Raw genomic sequence first — 21,674 nt, 5'->3', positions numbered from 1 at the left:
TTCTCTAGTTGTGTCGATGCGCTTCTCATTGCGCTGGCCTCTCCTGCCGCGGAGCATGGGCTCCAGGTGCGCAGGCTTCAGCAGCTGTGGTGCATAGGCTCAGTAGCTGTGGCCTGCGGGCCCCAGAGCGCAGGCTCAGCAGCTGTAGCGCCCGGGCTTAGTTGCTCTGCAGCATGTGGGATCTTCCCGGACCAGGGATCGAACCCGTGTCCCCCGCATTGGCAGGCGGATTCCCAACCGCTGCACCACCAGGGAAGCCCTGGACTTAAGAACTTTTGATAAGACGGTGGGGATGGGGTTTCTTTCTCTTTCAGATCTTGCATGTTGGGCTACCTGAAGCCAAAAAGCAGAAGAGTAGAGAGGAGGTAGGTGATGGAGACCTCAGGAGGAGGAGGGCCAGAGGGATTAGGTAGGGTGATTGGAGACAGGCAAAGAACCAGTCCTCAGGGGCCACCCCTGTGGGGCAGCTGCACCCACGAGGCTCACTCTGATAGCTGCCTGGCTGACAGTAAAATGGCTAGGGTGTAGAAGAAGGAAAGAGCCAGGAGGGGTTGAGTGACACTGGGGATGAGGGGATAAGGGAGGACCCCTGCCCTGGGCAGCCACAGGGCATCTTCCTTTGTGGGCAAATGATCCCTCATCCATGGGAAACAGGAGGACAGAAACCCATCACACTGAAGCCCAGGTTTGCTCTCCTACCCTCCACTCTGGTTTGGAAACCTCGTGGCTCTTTTCTACAGGTGATCTCATGCCCAAAGTTTGTTCCTTTCACTATCCAATAAAAACTCCACCCCAGAGCTTTCATCCAAGGAGATGAAAGTGGCTTCTGTGGACCAGAGCCAGCAGGCTCCTAGAAGAGTGGGGCAGGGGTTACCCTGGTCAGGTGGCCAACTTTGAGGAAAGAGGGGACCCTCGGCTTCAAGATGGAGAGCAATTTGTGTGGGTCCCCTTGTCCAGCTCTCTAAACCCTCGCTCCCTGGATGACGGCAGCCCCAGAGAAAGTTAAAGGGATCAGGCCTCAACCCTGCCTCAGCTCTTCAGCAAGTAGCTGTCATTTGCCTGAGAGGCTGGGACACTATATGAGCAGGCTCAGCAGTCATGGAATCCTCCAGGTGGAGGACTCTCTCCTGGATAGATGGAGAACCTGAGTTTTATGGCTTGTCAGGGTCAGCTAGGGACAGCGGCATCAGGCTGGGCTACCCTTGGGCCCTGCTACCCTGCCCTGGGGAGCTATTGAGGCACCAGGCTGGGAGAAGAGGGGGAGGCATTGCACTTTCACCTTCTGAGGTTTATAAGGGTAGTAGAGGGTAATAATGGCACTGCCAACTTTCCTTCCACTTCAAAGCTCAAAAGGATGGGTCTGGAGAAAGTGGAACCTGGACACACGACCCTGCCCTGGCAGGAAGACATGGGTGAGCAGTCCTTGGGGAACATGGTTGTCTGGAATAAGAAAGCAGTCTTAGGAGAAGGCTGACCCTGGCTGTGGTTGCAGGAGCAAATGGGCCCACAGCCCTCGGTGCCCCTAAATGCCAAGAGACAGGTCCAAGTACAGAGATGAGCATTTAGAGACCCAGGAACTTGGCACATACACGCTCACGCAAACACACACACACACACACACACACACACACACAGGCACACATGCACATGCCCTCACAGGCATAAATATTCTGGCAGGCACGCACTCAGGAACACACCGACATGCACAGGCACACATACATACACAAGCACAGGTTTTTACACACAAGCACCCTCACACAGGCACACAGACACAGATACACACTCATGCAGGCACATGCATAAAAGTACACACGCAGGAAACACCCAGGTACACAGGAGCAAGCACACACAAACGCACATGCCCAGGCACCCACTCCACTAAAGAGAAACGTGCGCAGGCACAGCATATATCTGCACATGCACAGGCACCTGCGCACACACACTTATACACACATACAAGCACACAGCCAGTAACTCAAACACAACCGCCCAGGCCATTTGAGAGCGCCCTGCCCAGGAGCTATCCATCATCCACTCCGGGCGGCGGCCGGGCCCTCCCCCTTCCCCGCCCACCCCCAGTTGGTGGTATAAATTCCGTCCCTTTGCCCCTTCCCCGCGTAGCCTGCCTCGGACACCAGCACAGCCCTCCGTCTCTGTGCACTCCTGGCAGACCCGTCGGGAGCAAAGCGCACCAGCAAGCAGCATGGGTAAGGAGGGGGGCTTCTGACAACCGTCGCTGCCCACCAATGGCCCGCCCCGCAGAAAGTGACAGAAAACCTGGAGGGGGAGCTGGTTAGGAGAGGGAGCGCCAGGCTCCGCTCCACCGGCCCCGCCCCACCCCCACCCCTGCATTTCCCAGCTTCGCCGAAGTGCTGGAGGCGTCTGGGAAGGAAGGCAGAGGGACTGCTGGGAAGGGTGACTTTGGGCTCCCCCCCACCCCGCCGCTCCCCAGCTGCAGCCTGCGGCCAGGGAGCCTTTCTGCAGCTGAGAAAATAAGGATAGGGGTACTTAGGAGGAGCTCTATCTCTCTGTCTGTTGCCATAGGAGACAGACAACCCTGATTTCAGCCCTAAGCCAACTTCTTACTGCAGGGAGTAGGGAACCCAGGCCTCTGTGACCAGGTTGCTCTTTAGCTACCCTGCCCCACCAATCACTTTGGGAGGGAAATCAGGGAGCCCCCCTCTCTCGCGGTGGGAGAGGGGCTGTTTCAGTGCGTCCCACCCTCTCAGTCCGCCAAGTCCTCCAACTCCTCCATCCATGGACTCCTGGATGTCAGGCTGAGGAAGAGTCTGCGTCTGGCTGGGAGTACTGAGGTCCTTGCCCCCTGTGGATCTGGGTCTTTTCTGGCAGAATGCCCAACAAACCAGCCTGGCCTTGGGAAAACCCAATGAGCTTTCCCTGGGCTCATCTCAGCCCCAAAGGTGTTCAGAGATCTTGCTTGAGATGCTTAAGACAGGGGGAATGTTCCCCCAGAAAGAGGACTGATGCTCAGTGGGGCCCGAGTGGCACGCAGGGCCTGACCCTGACTCTCAGAAATGCTGTACGGGATGCGGCAGTTAGCGTGTGGGACGGGGAGATGGTGCTGAGGGGCAGTACCTCCTTCACACGCCTCTTTCATACCTTTACTTCTCTCTCAGTTTCTGGTTTTGCAGATTTTGCATCTCTGTCTTGATGTCTCGGAGTTTTGAATCTCCTTCCCCTCCGCCTCACCTCCTGTACCAAACCCTGACACAGCTTGGTCGTATAGCAGAACAAGTCTCCTTAATTCCTTTGGACTGGACCTCACCGTGTCCCATCCCAGCCCCAGCCCTCTCTCTGGGCACCAGGCACTGCCTGGGATTTCTGGCACAGCGCTACTCATATTTATACAACACCTCTCACTTAATAAAAGTACTTCTGAATACTTTGTCTTATTTGGCCTTCATAGCCACTTAGAGAAGAAGGTAAGATATTATTACCCCTTTTAGGTGAACAAAGGGGAGAAAATGGAGAGAGTAGATGTCACACCTGGACCTTGACACCACGCTTCTGGACTCAAAAATGCTGTTGCTGCCTCTCAGCCTCCTAAGTCACTTGGCCGCTGCAAGTAGGGGGACCTGGCTCCCTGGCTGAGTGCCTGAGCCCAGACACCAGTGGAGGCTCGATTCTGGGCCAGTAGCCGGACTGGCCATGGGACCAGGCAGGGAGGCAGTGTCAAGTCCTGTGAACTCCACTCCAGGATTTCTTTTGGCCTACAGCTCCCTCTGTTTATTCCTCAGCCTTTCCTCCTGGTTAGGCGGCAAATCCTGATGCTTAACGCCTGGTGGCAGCCCTCCTTCTCAGCGACTGACTTTGGTTCCTGACTTTGGTCCCGTACATCCACGTACTGGCTTCTCTTGCCAGACTTCAGGGGACAAGGAGGGCCACTTCCTACAGCTCTGGTGGGTGGGCCTCTGAGCTTTCCAGGGTTGGGCCAAACAACTTGCTTTACAGATAGAGTAAGTGGATGGGGCCCACCCAGGGGTAGAAACTGGTCTAAGGACATTCAGTTAGTATCCGTCCTGCAGCCTTGAACTTCAGCCTCCTCTCCCTTACCAGACCCTTGGTTATATAACCCAGGCTCTGGCCAGCAGCCTGGGGTCAGGACCCAGAGGGGAGGGAAGCAGGAAGTGTTCCAGCTCCTGGTTTAGATACCTTTCAGTGAAAGGAGCTGAACGGGCACCACCGTCACTCCCTGATGGCTATTCCTCAAGAACAGCCAGGGTTTACGGGCTCCTACCGGGCAAGTACAGAGCTGCACACTTGACTGCAGCTTCTTGTTTCTTTCTCATAAAAGCCCATGTGGTCTTCTTATTACCTTCTTTTTACAGATGATGTGGAAACTGAGGCCAGGGGGGTTAGGTGATTTGCCTAAGCTCCCCTGGCTAGTCAGTGACCAGCTGGGATTGGGGCCCAAGTCAATGTCATAACCACTGCACCACACCGCCTCCCCTGCACTCACCCTTCTCCTGCCTCCGCTGGGTCCTGCTCAAGGGTCTGTGCACCTTCAGGTCATAGCTCTGCAGCTCTTCCCGCCATCCCCACACACTCATCAGGGTTTTGAGGGTCTGGAGGGGACCTGAGACAGTGCCCCTGCCTTGGCCAGTGGCGGCCGGGGGTTTGGGGGGCTCGGGTTGCAGCATGTGAGGAAGGAGCCTTCATCCTCCAGAGCGCGGTGCGGCCAGCATGCCCCATTGTTTCCACAGCTACGAAATGCGGGAAGTGTGGACCTGGCTACCCTTCACCTCTGGAGGCCATGAAAGGTAAGTGTGGGAAGACTGAGAGCCAGCACCCCCAGGAGTAGGCAAGCCAGTGCCTGCTACCGATTCCACTGCTGACACACACCCTGCCTTGCCCCGGCCCTCGTCCCCACCCTGCCCACCCCACCACCTGCTTTCTACCCTCTAGGACCCAGGGAGGAGATTGTCTACCTGCCCTGTATCTACCGAAACACGAACACTGAGGCCCCGGATTATCTGGCCACTGTGGACGTTGACCCCAAGTCTCCCCAGTACTGCCAGGTGAGGTGGGGCTTGGGCACCAGAGGACCCTCAGACCCCTCCTCTAGCCCTGGCCCTGGCAGTGCCCTTTCCCTGCTCCATCTTTCTTCACCCTCCCTGGGTATGGTTGTTCAGGCTGTTCACTGCACAAGGGCACCCCCCCCACCACCCATGGGCGAGGGCAGTGCTGAAAATGAAGTCTGTGCTGTGCTACCGGGATGAAATGGGTCCAGAGGGCCCCTTCTCCGTAAGCGCGCAGAAGCGTGGTCTGGGTGAGCACCACCCCTGCCCGCTCTCCTATCCTAGGTCATCCACCGGCTGCCCATGCCCCACCTGAAGGACGAGCTGCATCACTCAGGATGGAACACCTGCAGCAGCTGCTTCGGGGACAGCACCAAGTCGCGCACCAAGCTGCTGCTGCCCAGTCTCATCTCCTCCCGAATTTATGTGGTGGATGTGGGCACCGAGCCCCGTGCTCCGAGACTGCACAAGGCACGTCTTCTGCCCTAGCCGGCTCTGGGCCCCTAATGTGCCCGCCACCCAGGGCAGCCTGTGGGCAAGGAAGCCGCCCCTAAAGCAGCTCCCTCCAGCTCTTGTGCAGGGTTGGGGCTCAACAGCAGCGAGTGGGGCTAGACTTTGGAGGAGAGTTACCAGGTGTGCTGGGTCATCATCACCCAGGGGCACCACAGGGGAGGAAGGAGGCTCTCGTTTTTCACTCCGAGCTGGAGAAGGAGCCATTTCTGCCCCAGCCAGTTAGGAGCCCAGGGCTTTCCTTAGGCGGGAGCCTCTGATCCTTCCTTTCAACACTTTGTTGAGTGCCTTCTTTGTGCCAGGCACTCACTGCTGGACGCTGGTGATACAAAGTTGACACTGGCGTCCTCCCAGCCTGGGAGGAGCTTATGGTCTCAAAGGGCTGTGAGTGCCCTCAAGACAGGCAGGGTGAGAGAAGTCCATGTTTTCTGCTGGGGAGTTATCAGTCTCTGTGATGCCCCTGCTGCTCTGCAGACTCAGTCTTTCCTGTATTCCTGCAGGGAAAATTGTGTCTATGTTTCAGAGGAAAAGAGGGTAGGGTCAGTAGATAGAAGTGTGGGAGGAGAGGAGTGAGGAATGGGGACTCCTGGCCCTGTAAGATTCTGATGCCATTCCTTACCCTTTCCAGGTTGTTGAGCCCAAGGACATCCATGCCAAGTGTGACCTGGGCTACCTCCACACCACCCACTGCCTGGCCAGTGGGGACGTGATGATCAGTTCCTTGGGAGACCCCAAGGGCAATGGCAAAGGTACCTGCCAGCATTGTAGGCACATCTGTGAGGGAAGCAGATCCCAAACTGAGGGAGGGATGGAATGACCTTCCAGGGAGAACCAGAGGGCAGGGTCTCATCCAATATTTAAACTATAGTCAAGTAACTTCAGTTGTTTCAATTATTTTTATGAAGGTGAACCTTAAATGATGAATTCACGTACAAGTTATAGTCAGAACTGTCTGCCGTGGGAAACGTGAGCAAGTACAGACATGGCCCCAGAAAACACGTGCATTTAATATCGGCCTTCGTGAGTTCATGAGCAAATCTCACAGTCCTTGAGATCCTTAATTGTCACAGCCACTTTCTCATTTATGGTATGATCAGAGCTTTCACATAAAATGTCTACTATGTGCCAGACACAACCTATGAGATAGATGCTACTGTGATCCCTGTGTTACAGATTAGGAAGCTGGGGCACAGACTGGCTAAGTAATTTACCCAAAGTCAGCCAGCTGTTAAGTCACAGAGCTGGAACTCAAACCCAGCAACGTGGCTCCAGAATCTATGTCCTAATCACCATGCTGTGCTGCTTCTCTCCCGGCCTTACGTATTTCACCAGAACTCCCCATCCAAGGGCTTGGAGTGAAGTATCAGTTAAGGTCATCCAGTTAAGGTGACTGCATTAGACTCTATTTAAGTGCTTTTTCCAGGAGATGGGATGCATGACATTCCTAGATTTAAGAACACTTAGGAGTAGACATCTGTTTACATTTGCAAAGAAGTGGCAAGGTGTCATGACATATTCAGCTGGGGAAAAACATAGTGGGCATTCATGTGGAATTATAGATAAATATAATTTTCTCTCTAAAAAAAAATGGAGTGAGTGAGCGGAATGGAGTCTAGACTCTGGCAGGAACTCTACCCTGAAAGTAGGAGGCTAGGCAAAGGAAGCACAGGGTATAGAGTCCCAGAAGGTCTTGGCTCAAGGGAGGAAAAATTTACCCTGTGGTCTGGGAGAGGGATGAACTTGATGGGAGGTAGGGGCATCAGAGTAAGTCCCCACTTCTTACCCGGCCCTCTGGGTGGGACCCTTTGGACAGGTATCCAAATTCAGCTCCTGAATTTAAGGATCAGGCAAACTCAGTGGGAGGAGGGGCACCAGGCAATGGGCTTGGAGCCTCTTGGACAGGCCTTGGGGGTGAGGGCTGGGTGCGGGTCGCACCTCCACCAACTCTACCTACCACCCTACTTCCTTCCCTGCTCAGGGGGTTTTGTGCTGCTGGATGGAGAGACATTTGAGGTGAAGGGCACGTGGGAGCGGCCTGGAGGTGCCGCGCCTATGGGCTATGACTTCTGGTACCAGCCTCGACACAATGTCATGGTCAGCACTGAATGGGCAGCTCCCAACGTCTTACGAGATGGCTTCAACCCCGCTGATGTTGAGGCGGGTGAGAATCCCCCACTCCCCGTGGGCTGGCAGGAGCCTGGTCACACGAACCCCTGCTCTCTATTCCAAACCCCTACTCTCCAGCCCTCTTACTTCCCTCTTGTGGACCCCAGACTCTTGCGGTGATGATACAGGATGTGCTGAGTGCTCTGACTACTCAAGTGTCCTTCTGATAATCCAGCCCATCTTTCAACCTTCTCCCCTGTGCTGTGCCCCAGCCTTGGCCCATGCCCTCCCGCCCTGATCCTGATTCCATCTTCCGGCTGCATCCCCACCCCAGGGCTGTATGGGAACCACTTACATGTGTGGGACTGGCAGCGCCATGAGATGGTGCAGACCCTGACTCTACAGGACGGCCTCATCCCCCTGGAGGTCCGCTTCCTGCACAACCCGGCCGCTGATCAGGGCTTCGTGGGCTGTGCCCTCAGCTCCAACATCCAGCGCTTCTATAAGAATGAGGTGACGTGCACTCTAGCCCTCTCCTCCTGGCAGTCCTGTCAGCACTCTGCCCAGCTGCCATAGCCATGACGCTCCCTTCTCCCTAGGAGTGACCCAGGCCTCCTCTGCCTGGCTCCACCAACCCAGACTTCCCAGGAATAAAAAACAAGGCCACCTGCCCTGCCTGCCTCCTCTCAGTCCTAGGCTAATTTCTCCCTAAGCCCTAACTGGCTATATTTATTTATTCATTCATTCAAAAAATATTTAGTGAGTCAGGCACTGTGTTAGGTGCTGGGAATACAGTGGTGAAGCAGACATGATCCCTGCCTCAAGGGGTTTGCATGGGGGTTAGACCCTAGTGGCAAGAAGGCCCTGCATCTACTCTCTCCCTGTAGACAGTATGCCTTGGCGAGACCCAGATCTGACACTCATTGCCCAGCTCTGACAGGCTCACCTCTCTGCCTCTTGACCCCAACGCAGGGAGGTACTTGGTCAGTGGAGAAGGTGATCCAGGTGCCCCCCAAGAAAGTGAAGGGCTGGATGCTGCCTGAAATGCCAGGTGAGTGCTCAGGGGAGTGTGGGAATTGGAAGGTTGATTCTCAGGCTGGGGAACAAGAATCTTAAGGTGCCTCTGAACTGCAACCCCCCACCCAGGCCTGATCACTGACATCCTGCTGTCCCTGGACGACCGCTTCCTCTACTTCAGCAACTGGCTGCATGGGGATCTGCGGCAGTATGACATCTCTGACCCGCAGAGGCCCCGCCTCACGGGACAGGTGGGTCCTAGCAGGATGGAGAGGAAAGGAGGGAGGAGGTAGAAGTCTGGGCATGAGGTGGAGGGTATGAACTGGCTGGGGCATGATAAGGGAGGTGCAGGAAAAGCAAAGATGGGGGCTGAGGGATGGTTCAGGCCAGGACCACGGGGAATCGTGGCTAGACGCGGGGAACGTGAGGGAGTGGGGCTCTCTTCCTGCAATGTCCTAACCTCCCACCACTGTCCTCCTTTATGCTGTGTACCTCCCCACCCAGCTCTTCCTCGGGGGCAGCATTGTTAAGGGAGGCCCCGTGCAGGTGCTGGAGGACCAGGAGCTAAAATCCCAGCCAGAGCCCCTGGTGGTCAAGGTGAGGATCTCTCCGCGTGCTTGTGGGCCCCTCAGATCTGTTCTGGAGAAGTATGGGGGAGGGGGCTGGGCAGCGGCTGAGCATGTCCTTGGGGTTTGGGTGGTGCCACTGATTCCCGCCTAGGATCTGTATGTAACCCTGGGGTCTGACCCCTGGTTTTCCTAAGGGGAAACAAGTGGCCGGAGGCCCTCAGATGATCCAGCTTAGCCTGGATGGGAAGCGTCTGTACGTCACCACGTCGCTGTACAGTGCCTGGGACAAGCAGTTTTACCCTGATCTCATCAGGTAAGAAGTGGACAGCCTGGGCTCCCCTCCCAGCCCTCCCCTCCCAGAGGGGTTTGGCTTTCTGAAGACTCCTTGGCTCCGCTTCCAGACTCTGCGGCCTCCTGGGGAACCCCTCTCCCTGCCCTCACACTTACCTAATTCTTGGGGGAAGGGGACGGGCCCCCTCTGACCTCTTTCTTCTCCCTCCTGTTTCTACCAGGGAAGGCTCTGTGATGTTGCAGATCGATGTAGACACAGTAAAGGGAGGGCTGAAGTTGAACCCCAACTTCCTGGTAGACTTTGGGAAGGAGCCCCTCGGCCCAGCCCTGGCCCATGAGCTCCGCTACCCTGGGGGCGACTGCAGCTCTGACATCTGGCTCTGAAGTCCACTCCTTCTATAGCCCCACTCCACACCCTGCGCCCTCACTTCTGGAGGGAACCGGCTTCGCTCTGCTCTCTCAGTCCCCGACCCTCGGCAGCTTGTCCTCCCAAAGCCAAACTCAGGCTGTTGAAACGAATTGAGCCGTGTCTCTAGCTACCCACCACTGCTGCGAGCTGCTCACTGAGCTCTTGGAAATTATTTCACTAAGATATAAACTGGTGAACCTTTTGCTGAGATCCCCTTGTCTTTGGGGGCACCGGGCCTACGACTCCTCCTCTGCCGACCCTCTGTATCTTGCACGGGAAAGTCCTGAAGAGGACCAGGGTGTGGGATGGTTATGATGACTAGTTCATACCAGTGATCACAGCACGATGCTAAGGGCGCCAGAATCTCACTTTTATGGCCAGACAGAACCTGAAGATTATGGAGGTGGTCGTCACAAGGAAAGCTGACAGGAAGGAAGCTGTCAATCAGTGTTCCTAAACTTTTTTTTTGTTTTTTAATTCGTGCTTTCTTTTAATGAACCTAAAATCTCACCCACCACCCCCAGGAGGATGTAATGTGCCCCCTCACACACAGGAGGTACCTTAGACCCCTGACGTAGATGATGCCATCAGTTGAACACACTGTTCTGAGGAGGTTAGGTGTGTCACCTCCTACCTGGAAGACAGGAACACGATGGGGCAGGAGGGCTGGGAACATCAAGGTAACCAACCCAACACACTAGGCCCTGGCGTTCTTGTTTCCTCACCTGGACAGTGTTTTAGAACCTTGCCCAAATCAGAGATGCCTCCTTTCTCTGCAGTAAGTCTTTAGTTGTTTATAAGAGGAATGGGATGGAAGTTTCAGGAACCTAAGAGACAGCAGCCAAGCAGTAATTCTAAGATAATTTTTTTTAATTTTTATTTATTTATTTTTGGCTGCGTTGGGTCTTCGTCACTGCACGCGGGCTTTCTCTAGTCGCGGTGAGCAGGGGCTACTCTTCGCTGCCATGCGCAGGCTTCTCATTGCGGTGGCTTCTCTTGTTTCGGAGCGTGGACTCTAGGCGCACGGGCTCCAGTAGTTGTGGCATGTGGGCTCAGTAGTTGTGGCTCGCGGGCCTTAGAGCACAGGCTCCATAGTTGTGGAGCACGGGCTTAGTTGCTCCATGGCATGTGGGATCTTCCCGGACCAGGGCTTGAACCCATGTCCCCTGCATTGGCAGGCAGATTCTTAACCACTGCCCCACCAGGAAAGCCCCCAAGCAGTAATTCTATTGACTTCTTTACTCTCTACCCAAGACAGTACCAAGTAACATTCAGGTATTAATCTACATTCTTTTCAGTCTTCCGCAAAGGTGTCTTTGTTTTAAACACTGGAGTAGTCTAAGACCCCCGAGATGGCCAGGCCTCCCCCAAGAATGTATTACACTTTCTTTCCCTTTGAGGTCTTTAAACATGCTCCCTGAAACATCTACCTCAACTCGAGTCCAATTCCCTCCTGCTGCCTTACCTGCCATCTGGGCCAGGTTGCCATTTCCCTGGGAAAGCCCTTCTTCCCTGACAGCTCCAGGTTAGGGGCCTCCTGCACTTTACCTCAGCATGAACATATGTCACATTATATTGAAAATCCCTGCTTCCTCCCAATACCCAGCTTGGATAGTAGCACATAGTGTGCCTTAATGAATAAGTGACTATAAAAGATGATTAAATTACAGGGAGCCTTGGGATTTACTGGGTCTTAACAGAAGTCTATCCTAGGTTTCTACCCTGTCCTTTTCAATAACCAAACTTCTTCAGAAAGAATTTGCCTTGGGACAAGCAAATAGTTGATGAGGAAAAGTCCTTTACAAAATTTCAGCTAGTAGACAGGAATGCATGGTCCTGGTGAGTCACCACACCAGCACCCCAGGTGGTTAGGCCCCGGGGATCCGGCCCTGTGTGGAGGGGTAGGCATTAGCTCCCCCAATGTGTGAGAGCCTGTGGGAGCTGGATTCCATGTTCTGTCATTCCCCGGGACATCAACCACTGCCCCTAAATCGATGCCCACAACCCCAAAGCCCCCCCAACCTGACGCAAACACAAAACGAAAAAAACAACCAACCAACCAAACAACAAAGAATTTCAGCTAGTAAATTCAGAAGGAGTGACAGAATTTGGATAGTACCAATTTGTAACCTCTAATGACAATTGGATCCAGGCAATGATCATCAGTGGCTGCTAAAACCATTCAATGAAAGACTGAAATGGTGCTTCATAATGGATAGATCAGGCGACCAAACCTGAATACACTATTCAATCTTTACGTCACGAAAAGAGTTCCTCCTGTGACGTAATAGGAAGTACACAGCACCACCTATGAAGTATTCTTGCCAAAAAGCCAAAATTAATCTGATGAAGCCTGCAGAGCTCACAATCAGTTTACAGGAAATACAGGAGACAGAAGAACAAGTTTTAAAATCCTAAAAACACTATAAAGGTGAAATCATAAAAATGCAGAATGTGGGAAATTCTATAGAGCAAATGACCGGTTTCCTCAACAAATAAATTGAGAGAGAGAGAGAGAGCGTATAGATTAGAAAGATTTAAGAAACATCAACCAAAACCAAATGCAATGCAATGTGTGGACCTTGCTGATACTGATTTGAACATATCGACAGAAGAGTAGCCCCCACTCGTCGCAACTAGAGAAAGCCCATGCACAGCAACAAAGACCCAATGCAGTCAAAAACAAATAAATAAATAAATTTTAAAAATATGTATTAGTAGGCAATGTATAATAGCACCTAAGAACAAATTCTGAATCCAGGCAGCCCAATTCAGATCCTAACTCCATCACTAACTGTGTAAACTTGGGCAAATTATTAATCTCTCAATGCCTCAGTCTCCTTATCTGTAAAATGGGGATAATCTATCAGATGATTATCCTATCTGATAGAGTTGCTACAAGATAAAAATGTAACATATGCGAGGCCCTTAGAACAATCCTCAGCACATGTTAAGCTCTATATAAATATTTGCTGTTATGATGATGCTTATCAGGCAATTTTTATTGTTACTTCTCAGGGCAAGGACCATTGTACGTTATTCAGCTCTGTATCCCCAGCTCTTAGCATAACACCTGGTGTAAATGAATAGTCAGTTGCCTGTTTTTCCCATCTCTAACCTCCCCAGCCTCCCCACTCAACCTCACGTTTCTACAGTGCTGTCAAAATAATCTCCCTTACATAGCTATGATACTTTTTCTCCCTTTGCTAAAGCTTCCACTTATTCTCTGCCACCTGCAAATTCCTAAGCCAGCATAATTTACCCCAAATTCTTTTTCCAGTTAAAGTGCTCTATATTCCCCTTCATACCAAACAGTGGTGTTTGGGGTATCTTTCCATCAGTCTATACCCATATTTGTATCTGAGCACCTGCAAATCTATGCAGTCTAGAGCAGTGTTCAAGAGAATGGGCTCTGGGACTTCCCTCGTGGTGCAGCTGTTAAGAATCCACCTGCCAATGCAGGGGACACGGGTTCAAGCCCTGGTCCGGGAAGATCCCACATCCCACGGAACAACTAAGCCCGTGTGCCACAACTACTGAGCCTGCGCTCTAGAGCCCACGAGCCACAACTACTGAGCCCACGTGCTGCAATTACTGAAGCCCGTGCCCCTAAAGCCCGTGCTCTGCAACAAGAGAAGCCACCACAATAAGAAGCCTGCGCACCACAACAAAGAGTAGCCCCCGCTCAACGCAACTAGAGAAAGCCCGCGCACAGCAGCTCGCAGCAAAGAAGACCCAACCCAGCCAAAAATAAATAAATAAAGTAAATAAATTTATTTTAAAAAAAGAGAGAGAGAATGGGCTCCGAAGGCAGACTGTCTGACTTTGGATCCTGATTCCAGCACTAATTAACAGTGTAACTGTGGACAAGTCCCTTCACCTCTCCAAATCTGTTTCCTTGTCTATAAAATGGAGGCAATAATAGTTCCTACTTCAAACCGAGGTGTTTAGCATTTGGTCTGGTATCTGGCACACAGTTAACAAATAAATTTTAGCTGTTATTAGAAAACCTTCCTGCCAGTATATCCTTATTTCCCCAACTCTGCGATCCTCTGGGTTCCCCTGCTACCCACAGAAGCTGGTAGTAGGGAAATGGAAGCTGCAAAGGGCGATGGTCATGAAATCAGGCAACACTGCTGTCCTCTTTACAAAAGCACAATGACGATGAGACTGGAGAACTATAAGTCAGGACTATAAATATACTGATAGTTTTGGGTGTAACATATCTGCTGTGCAAAACAAAATACTGTACTCCATTCAAAGGGTGGTTACCCTTGAGTCTGTGACCTCTGAAATTAGATGCACCGCGTGGTCTGTTCCTGCATTTTTCATGGCAGAGGGTTCATTGCTTTCATCTGATTCATGACCTTAAAAAGCCTTAACTAAGAGAGTGAAGAACCCTTGACCTTTCAGTACAATGTTCTCTGAGGAGAAAAAATTCATGTGGGCATCCAGCACCCCCCTGGGGAAGTTAGTCAGAATTCCAGTGTTCACTGACTGCAGAACTTTGGGGATGCAAAGGCATTAGCAACTCTTTGGAAGGAGATAAAGTACACTCGGGAAACCTAGGAACACTACGGGCACTTTAGCTTAACGTGGTACAGCTACTGAGGTTTGGCGGCCTCCATCAATGAGGAATGTGAGCCTGTGTTTGCAGGTTTCTTGTGAGTGTCTTCATGCGTGTTGGCTGGTGAGGGCTGGGGGGAATGGTTCAACTTGCTTTTCATCAAAAGGGGATAATGTGAGCTTACAGCGAACTTCCATCACTACTACCTATAATTTTCTAGTTATTTTATCATCCATTGAATCTTTTCTTCCTGTAGCTCTGACGACCGAAGGCAAAACTGAAACACGGAAGGAGAAAGCAAAAGCAAAGAAAGCTCCAGAAGGAGGCGAGCACCCGGTCTTTCGTCCTGCGGTCCCTTTAAGAGAAGAACCTCTTGGGACCGGCAGTCCCAACCGACCCCAGTTTTAACCGAAACCTAACCCGGACTTCCCCCTCTTGACTCAAATAAGACCAACTTTGGATTTTCCCTCCCCTATTGACCAATCAGATTCTGTTACCAGGCAGACTTTAGCTGCCGCCGGTGCGAGCCCGGCGCCTTCTGTCTCCGGGTGGCAGCAACAACCAATGGTAGAACAGGCCGTCCGAGTATCTAGGCAGATCGGGGCTGTTCCAGCCATTCAGAAAAAAGAAAATAAAGCAACGCACGAGCCCGCTGGGCCAGGACCGTGGGGCTGGGCTGGAGTGAAGGTGGCTGCGAGGTAGTTTCTCTTTCTCCCTTACCTTTATTGTTGCTTGTGTTGGAAGGCGACTATTCAAAGGTAGGGAGGGCGCAATATGAGTTGGGAGGAGAGCAGAAAAAGATTTTGGCTGTATTTTCAACTGCTTCTTCACCCATGTGCACGTGCCCCGAATCTGGGACCCCATTCCCCCAACCGGGTTTCCTACGCCCAGCCCAGGAGTTCCGCTACCCTGAACCCCTCACTTTGCAGCAACGCGGGATTGAATGGAGGGGGAAGGGAGGGAGGTGGGGGCGCGCATCAGGATGGGATGTTGAGGGAGATGACGTAGGGGCCGGCGACGTGGGGAGGGGGAGCTGCGGGGGAAGCCGTGGCGAGATTAAGTAATGAGAACTTGGGCCCAGTTTTTTCCAAGCCTGGAAGGGCAGAAAATGTTCGTATCCTTTCTGACCTCCCAGGCAAATTCAGTGGTGAGGAGCATATTAGAGAATTAAACAACTTTGTCTTGTGGTTGTTATTGTTGTTTTTGAGGGGAAGGAGGGCAGTATGGGGTCAGAGGCAGAAATGAAATTTTCTTTCTAACGTGGATTCCCAATCGCCCCTATCTCTTCCTTTACAGTTTTCCACATTTAGGAGACTGCAGAAAGGTGGGGCAGATAGAATGGAGATGGCAAAGATCTCTGGGTATATATGGCCCTGGAGAAGTAATGGAATAATTTCTAATTTTTGGAGAAGGCGAGTTTTAGAAAAAGACCACTGGGGAAATTTGGAGGCTTTCTTTCTGTTTTTCTATCTTCCTGGGTAGAGAGATGAGGAGTGCCCTGGGGCCTTGGGGCGGGGTGGGGGGGAGTTAAATCTTCTTGTCCTGTCTTCTCCCAACTCCAGCCCTCATGCCGGGATGGCAGAAGATGAACCTGATGCTAAGAGCCCAAAGACTGGGGGAAGGGCCCCCTCAGGTAGTGCAGAGGCAGGGGAACCCACCACCCTCCTTCAGAGGCTCCGAGGTACCATTTCGTAAGTACTCATCACCACCTCTAAACCTCGTTCCGGACCTGGGGATAGATCCCTGTAGCACTTCACTTCCTCTGTAGATGATCTCCCCCTCCCAAGCAAGTGCATCTGACCAGGGGAGATTCTTCATCATGGTAGCAGTACTTGAGCACCTGCTAGGCTTTTCAGACCTCGTCCTCTCCCTGGCAGTCAGACATAGGGATGGGGAAAAATCTTGTGTATGACCTCCAGCTTTCTTCTCTTCTCCACAGCAAGGCCGTGCAGAACAAAGTAGAGGGAATCCTGGTGAGTATTCTGGGGAAGAGGGCAACAGGGAGACAGAATTGGTGGGAGATGAGGATGGTGAGGATATGGGTAAGAAAGGTTTATGCGAGTCAGTGTTGTCTACCCTGTCAGAAGATAATTGGCCTTGCAACTTGCTATCACTTTGACCTGGAGCATCTCACTTCACCTCTGTGACCTCTTGTGTAGAAGCCCAATAGAAATAAAATCAGAGGTGGTCCCCTCCGCTCCCCTTCTCACCTTGGTAGCCCCTAAGGGCTCCTCAGGGCAGAGTGAACGCACAGCCTCAAATCATTTCTAAGGTCCTTTGTCAGCCTGCCAGTCACTACGTCAGCTGAACTTTTTAGTGAGGATCAGAGGGTCCTACCTTGGGTCCTTCTTGGCCTTATTATTTCTCCTGCCTCTGTTCCTCCCTACCTCAGCAAGATGTACAGAAATTCTCAGACAACGACAAGCTGTATCTCTACCTTCAGCTCCCCTCAGGGCCCAGTACTGGAGACAAAAGGTAGGTTTGGTGCTAGAATTTTAGATATCAGAGGTTCTGATTCTTTTTTTTTTTTTTTTGCGGTACGCGAGCCTCTCACTGTTGCGGCCTCTCCCGTTGCGGAGCACAGGCTCCGGACGCGCAGGCACAGGCTCCGGACGCGCAGGCTCAGCGGCCATGGCTCACGGGCCCAGCCGCTCCGCGGCATGTGGGATCTTCCCGGACCGGGGCACGAACCCGTGTCCCCTGCATCTGCAGGCGGACTCTCAACTACTGCGCCACCAGGGAAGCCCAGAGGTTCTGATTCTTAAAGAAAGGCTCCCTAAAAAGGGGCAGGGTGAATAGGAATCCTCATAACAGTATCCTTAGTGGGGAAGAAAAGTCCCTCACCTGCCTTGGTTTACCAGGGAAAGGTGGATTCTGGATGAACTGATTCAGTCCAGCACTACTGAGGTGATAATCTGGATAGAACCAGGGCAACTGTTGGGATGTTAGTAATACTTGTCTCTTTTACTTCTCTTGCAGCTCAGAGCCAAGTACACTCAGCAATGAGGAGTACATGTATGCTTATAGGTGGATCCGCAACCACCTAGAAGAGCATACTGACACCTGCCTGCCAAAACAAAGTGTTTATGATGCCTATCGGTGGGTGGATGGGGGGTGGGTGGGATGGTGGGCACAGGACTACCCCCTCATCCCTGAAGAGCTCCCTGCCTTGATAGAGCCTGACTTCTTAAAGCGTTTCCCAACCTTCATCCCCAGGGACCCTCTGAACCCACTCCCAAACCTCCTTCTCTGAGTATCTTCCCACTCTGTTCCCCACGCACTCAGGAAGTACTGTGAGAGTCTCGCCTGTTGCCGCCCACTCAGCACAGCCAACTTTGGCAAAATCATCAGAGAGATCTTCCCTGACATCAAAGCCCGAAGGCTTGGTGGCCGGGGCCAGTCCAAGTATCCTTGACTGGAGAGGTTATGCTAGAGGACCTGGGGAGGAAAACTTAGTATGTGAAGGGACAGGACTGGAAACAGCCCAACCTTTCTAAGGGGCTTGGAGACCCCCATGTGTTGGTTGCCCCTTAACTTAAACGTCAGATATTGTTACAGTGGCATACGAAGGAAGACCTTGGTGTCTATGCCGCCCTTGCCCGGACTTGACCTAAAGGGCTCTGAGAGTGTAAGTAACAACCCTCCAACTGCACTCTTCTCTCCAAGGTAGAAGTCAGAGGACTTTGGGAGATGTTTTGAGGCCTGACACAGCCTAGGTCATTCTGCACACAGTTTCTGGGTATATAGGACATGCCCTTCTGCCTACCCTACAGCTGAGGCAGAGGAGGGAGAGAATTTGTGGGTTTCTGGGATGGGTTGATAGAGGCTACTCCCATCCCTAGTTTGGTCTTACTTATGGTCAACACTGTGTCTGAGAGGGGTGGAGGGTCCTTTGTTCAGAGTGTGATTGGGCGTGTCCTTCCCCACTGCAGCCAGAAATGGGCCCAGAAGTAACCCCAGCACCTCGAGATGAACTGGTTGAAGCTGCCTGTGCCTTGACCTGTGACTGGGCAGAGCGAATCCTGAAACGGTCCTTCAGTTCCATCGTTGAGGTCGCCCGCTTCCTGCTACAGCAGCATCTCATCTCTGCCCGATCTGCACACGCCAATGTGCTCAAGGCTATGGGGCTTGCTGGTGAGTGGACCCCCTCTTATGTTCTGAGAAACCCTCAGCCACTTTCAACCTCAAAGGCCCTCCCACATCCTAGGATAGAGACACCTTGGATTTGCCTTCTATTCCTAGAGAGCCTTCTAGGACATACCTTAGACCACCTTCTTTCCCCTGCCTCTACCAGTCAGTCAATCAGAATCGCCTCCCTCCTCCATTCTGTTTCCTCCTCACCTTGTTACCTTTTCTGGCACCTCTGCAGAAGAGGATGAACATGCCCCTCGGGAACGGTCATCTAAATCCAAGAATGGTGTAGAGAATCTGGAGGGCGGAGCCCATAAGAGACCAGAGAGACAGGCCCAGGTGAGGAAGTTGATGCCCTTGACCTGGCTCCCCTGGGTTGGGGGTTTAGTATATCCTTCACCCAGTGGGTCCAGTACTTTCTCACCTCCTGTGTCTGTACTTCCTCCGCTGTCCAGTCTTCCCACTTTTTGTGTTCTTCTCTTTACTTTTTAGCCTCCTAAGGAGCTGGACCCCCGGGCTGGGGCTGCCCTCCCAGCACGCGGAGAGCGAAAGAAGAGTGTAGTGGAGAGCCCAGCGCCAGCAGCCAATAACCCACAGGTTAATGCCCTAGTGGCCCGGCTGCCTCTGCTTCTCCCTCGGGCCCCTCGCTCGCTTATTCCACCAATCCGAGTCTCTCCACCCGTCCTGGCCCCCAAGCTTTCTTCAAGCACTCTGAAAATGGCTACACTGCCTCTGCCACCTAGAGCTGGGGGACCCCAAGCAGCTGTGCCCATCATTAACATGATCTTACCAACTGTTCCTGCTTTGCCTGGACCTGGACCTGGGCCTGGGCCTGGGCAAGCTCCACCTGGGGGGCTCACTCAGCCGAGGGGCACAGAGAACAGGGAAGTGGGCATAGGTGGTGACCCGGGACCCCATGACAAGGGTGTGAAGAGGACAGCTGAAGTACCTGTGAGTGAGGCCAGTGGGCAGGACCCACCAGCTAAAGCAACGAAGCAGGATATAGAGGATACAGGAAGTGATGCCAAAAGAAAACGGGGGCGCCCTCGAAAAAAATCAGGTGGAAGTAGGGAAAGGAATTCTACCCCTGACAAGTCAGCAGCTGCTGTGGACTCTGCCCAGTCCTCAAGGTTACCACTGGAGACGTGGGCCTCTGGAGGGCAAGGCAACTCAGCTGGAGGGTCAGAGAGGCCAGGGCCAATGGGAGAGGCTGAGAAGGAGATGCTTGCCCAAGGTCAGGCGGATGGTGCTGTTTCCAGAGGAGGAAGGGGCCCCAGTTCCCGGCATGCCAAAGAAGCAGAAGATAAAATTCCTCCTGTCACCCCGAAAGTGAGTGTCATCAAGGGCAGTAGAAGCCAAAAGGAGGCTCTTCATTTGGTCAAGGGAGAGGTAGACACTGCAGCACAGGGTAATAAAGACTTAAAGGGGCATGTGCTTCAAAGCTCCTTACCCCATGAGTGAAAAGACCCCAAAGCAACACCCCCATGATAGGTATGTGGGGAAGAGTGCTACGTTAACTCTACCTGTCTGCCTAGTAGAGGCCCTTCTTTGCACTTGCTTCTCACTTGGCTCTTCATTCTCTTCTGTATAGACAGCTGAGGCACCCTGTCTTGCATAGTGCCTGGTTCTTGCCTCTTACCTTTCCAGCTCAATACCCTTGGCTTTAGAGTCACTAATAAATCTGTACTGACCATCTTACCTGGATCCCTGTGCTATCCTGTGGAAATATAGGGATGGAGTATGATGAATGTATAGGATAGGCATCTTTCCATTTTAAATCATAGAAAACCTAACTCAAACTGGCTTAAAAATAAAAATGTATTGGCTCATGTGACTGGAAAGTCCAGAGGTAGTGCTGGCTCCAGGTAAAGCTGATCCAGTGGCTCAGTATGTCTCTAAATCCGTGATTGATTTTCTTCCCCTGCTGTTCTACCTTCTGTAGGATCAAGCCTGGTCCACCTCATGGCTGCCAGCACTCCTAGGATTACACGTTTTCCTCATTTATGTCCAGCCAGAAAGAGAGGGCATCTTTGTGCCAGGAATCGTAGCAAAAGCCCTAAGATTCACTCTGGTTAGGCCAGCCTGGGTCACATGCCTGCCCCTAACCAATCACTGTGGCCAGGAGTTTGGTAAATGCTAGTTTGCTTATTTATTCTACATCATGGACTGTACCTTTTGAAAAATGGGCAGGATCAGCCTCCTTAGAATCACATAGATCCCTAAATGGAAACTGGGAGTGGGGAGTTCCTGGGGAGACAGCTGACACCTAGCCACTGCTATGAAGTACCTGTGGTTTTAGCTTGCTAGGCTGAGACCAGCTATACCTGCTTCCTCTTTTCCAAATAGTCTTGCATTTTCCTTACTGCAGCTATAATCTCTTTCCTCTTGTTCCAGTCTCAGAAGGAATGAGAGGGAAATCATTCTTCTTTAGGGACTATCTCTTTAGTCTCGTTTAGATGACAGTCCCCTTTCTTTACATCTCAGAGATGGATATCCTTCCTTTTCCTGTTTCCAAATTTTAGGTTTCTCCTCATTCCTGTTTCCCTGTTCCCCACCCTACTGCCTCTTTCACCATGCAGAGTGCAAGATTTACTCCCTAGTCGTTTTATTAAATTCATTCTGTATCCACCAGGTGTCAGTCTCTTGTCATGTACGTGTCAGGACTTAGCCAGGATTGTGGGGCTTAGGCTATGTGTATGGAAGGGGGTAGCTGCACATATCAGGGAGCACCAGTAGGAAGGGAATCCAGGTATGTATTTGGAAAAAGCAGTAAACCAGCTGAAATTACTTGAGGACCTACTGTGTCTTCTGCATAGGGTAGCTTCTGTCAGGGATTCTCAGTTTTCTTTCAGGGAGCCTTCATTCATTTGTTCATTTATTTCCACAATTGCAGATTTTTAAAAATTATAATATGTAATGTTTGATATCTATAAAGAATATATTTAAAATGGATAAATTATGAAGCATAATAATTAAATGACCCATCACCCAATTTGTACATTAAAACATTAGAAATACCATTGAATTTCTTGTGT

The 21,674-nt window shown here is 51.9% G+C and overlaps 2 protein-coding genes across 3 annotated transcripts; both read left to right on the top strand.

Annotated features, from left to right (window-relative positions):
- Positions 1–316: 316 nt before the first annotated feature.
- Positions 317–11,426, top strand: SELENBP1 (selenium binding protein 1). Of its 2 annotated transcripts, XM_079932571.1 has the most exons (14): positions 360–365; positions 1,346–1,412; positions 2,122–2,207; positions 4,725–4,781; positions 4,927–5,039; positions 5,325–5,510; positions 6,178–6,298; positions 7,528–7,710; positions 7,990–8,168; positions 8,628–8,706; positions 8,802–8,923; positions 9,177–9,269; positions 9,436–9,554; positions 9,754–11,423. In XM_079932571.1, the coding sequence occupies exons 3-14, from the start codon at positions 2,204–2,206 to the stop codon at positions 9,914–9,916; spliced, it is 1,419 nt and encodes a 472-aa protein (XP_079788697.1). In that variant the 5' UTR covers positions 360–365; positions 1,346–1,412; positions 2,122–2,203; the 3' UTR covers positions 9,917–11,423. The 2 variants fall into 2 exon arrangements, with proteins under 2 accessions (XP_079788696.1, XP_079788697.1); XM_079932570.1 differs by lacking the exon at positions 4,927–5,039 and having other exon boundaries at positions 317–365; positions 9,754–11,426.
- Positions 11,427–15,054: 3,628 nt separating this feature from the next.
- RFX5 (regulatory factor X5) lies at positions 15,055–21,674 on the top strand. The gene is made up of 10 exons (XM_079914927.1): positions 15,055–15,206; positions 16,071–16,199; positions 16,448–16,481; positions 16,901–16,983; positions 17,488–17,607; positions 17,794–17,913; positions 18,055–18,136; positions 18,441–18,642; positions 18,878–18,978; positions 19,132–21,674. Exons 1-10 carry the CDS (start codon positions 15,073–15,075, stop codon positions 20,098–20,100), a joined length of 1,974 nt encoding a protein of 657 aa, XP_079771053.1. The 5' UTR covers positions 15,055–15,072; the 3' UTR covers positions 20,101–21,674.

The sequence above is a fragment of the Stenella coeruleoalba genome, assembly GCF_951394435.1.
Source record: "Stenella coeruleoalba genome assembly, chromosome: 1".
NCBI lineage: Eukaryota > Metazoa > Chordata > Mammalia > Artiodactyla > Delphinidae > Stenella > Stenella coeruleoalba.
This window is presented reverse-complemented; position numbering and strand designations above follow the sequence as displayed.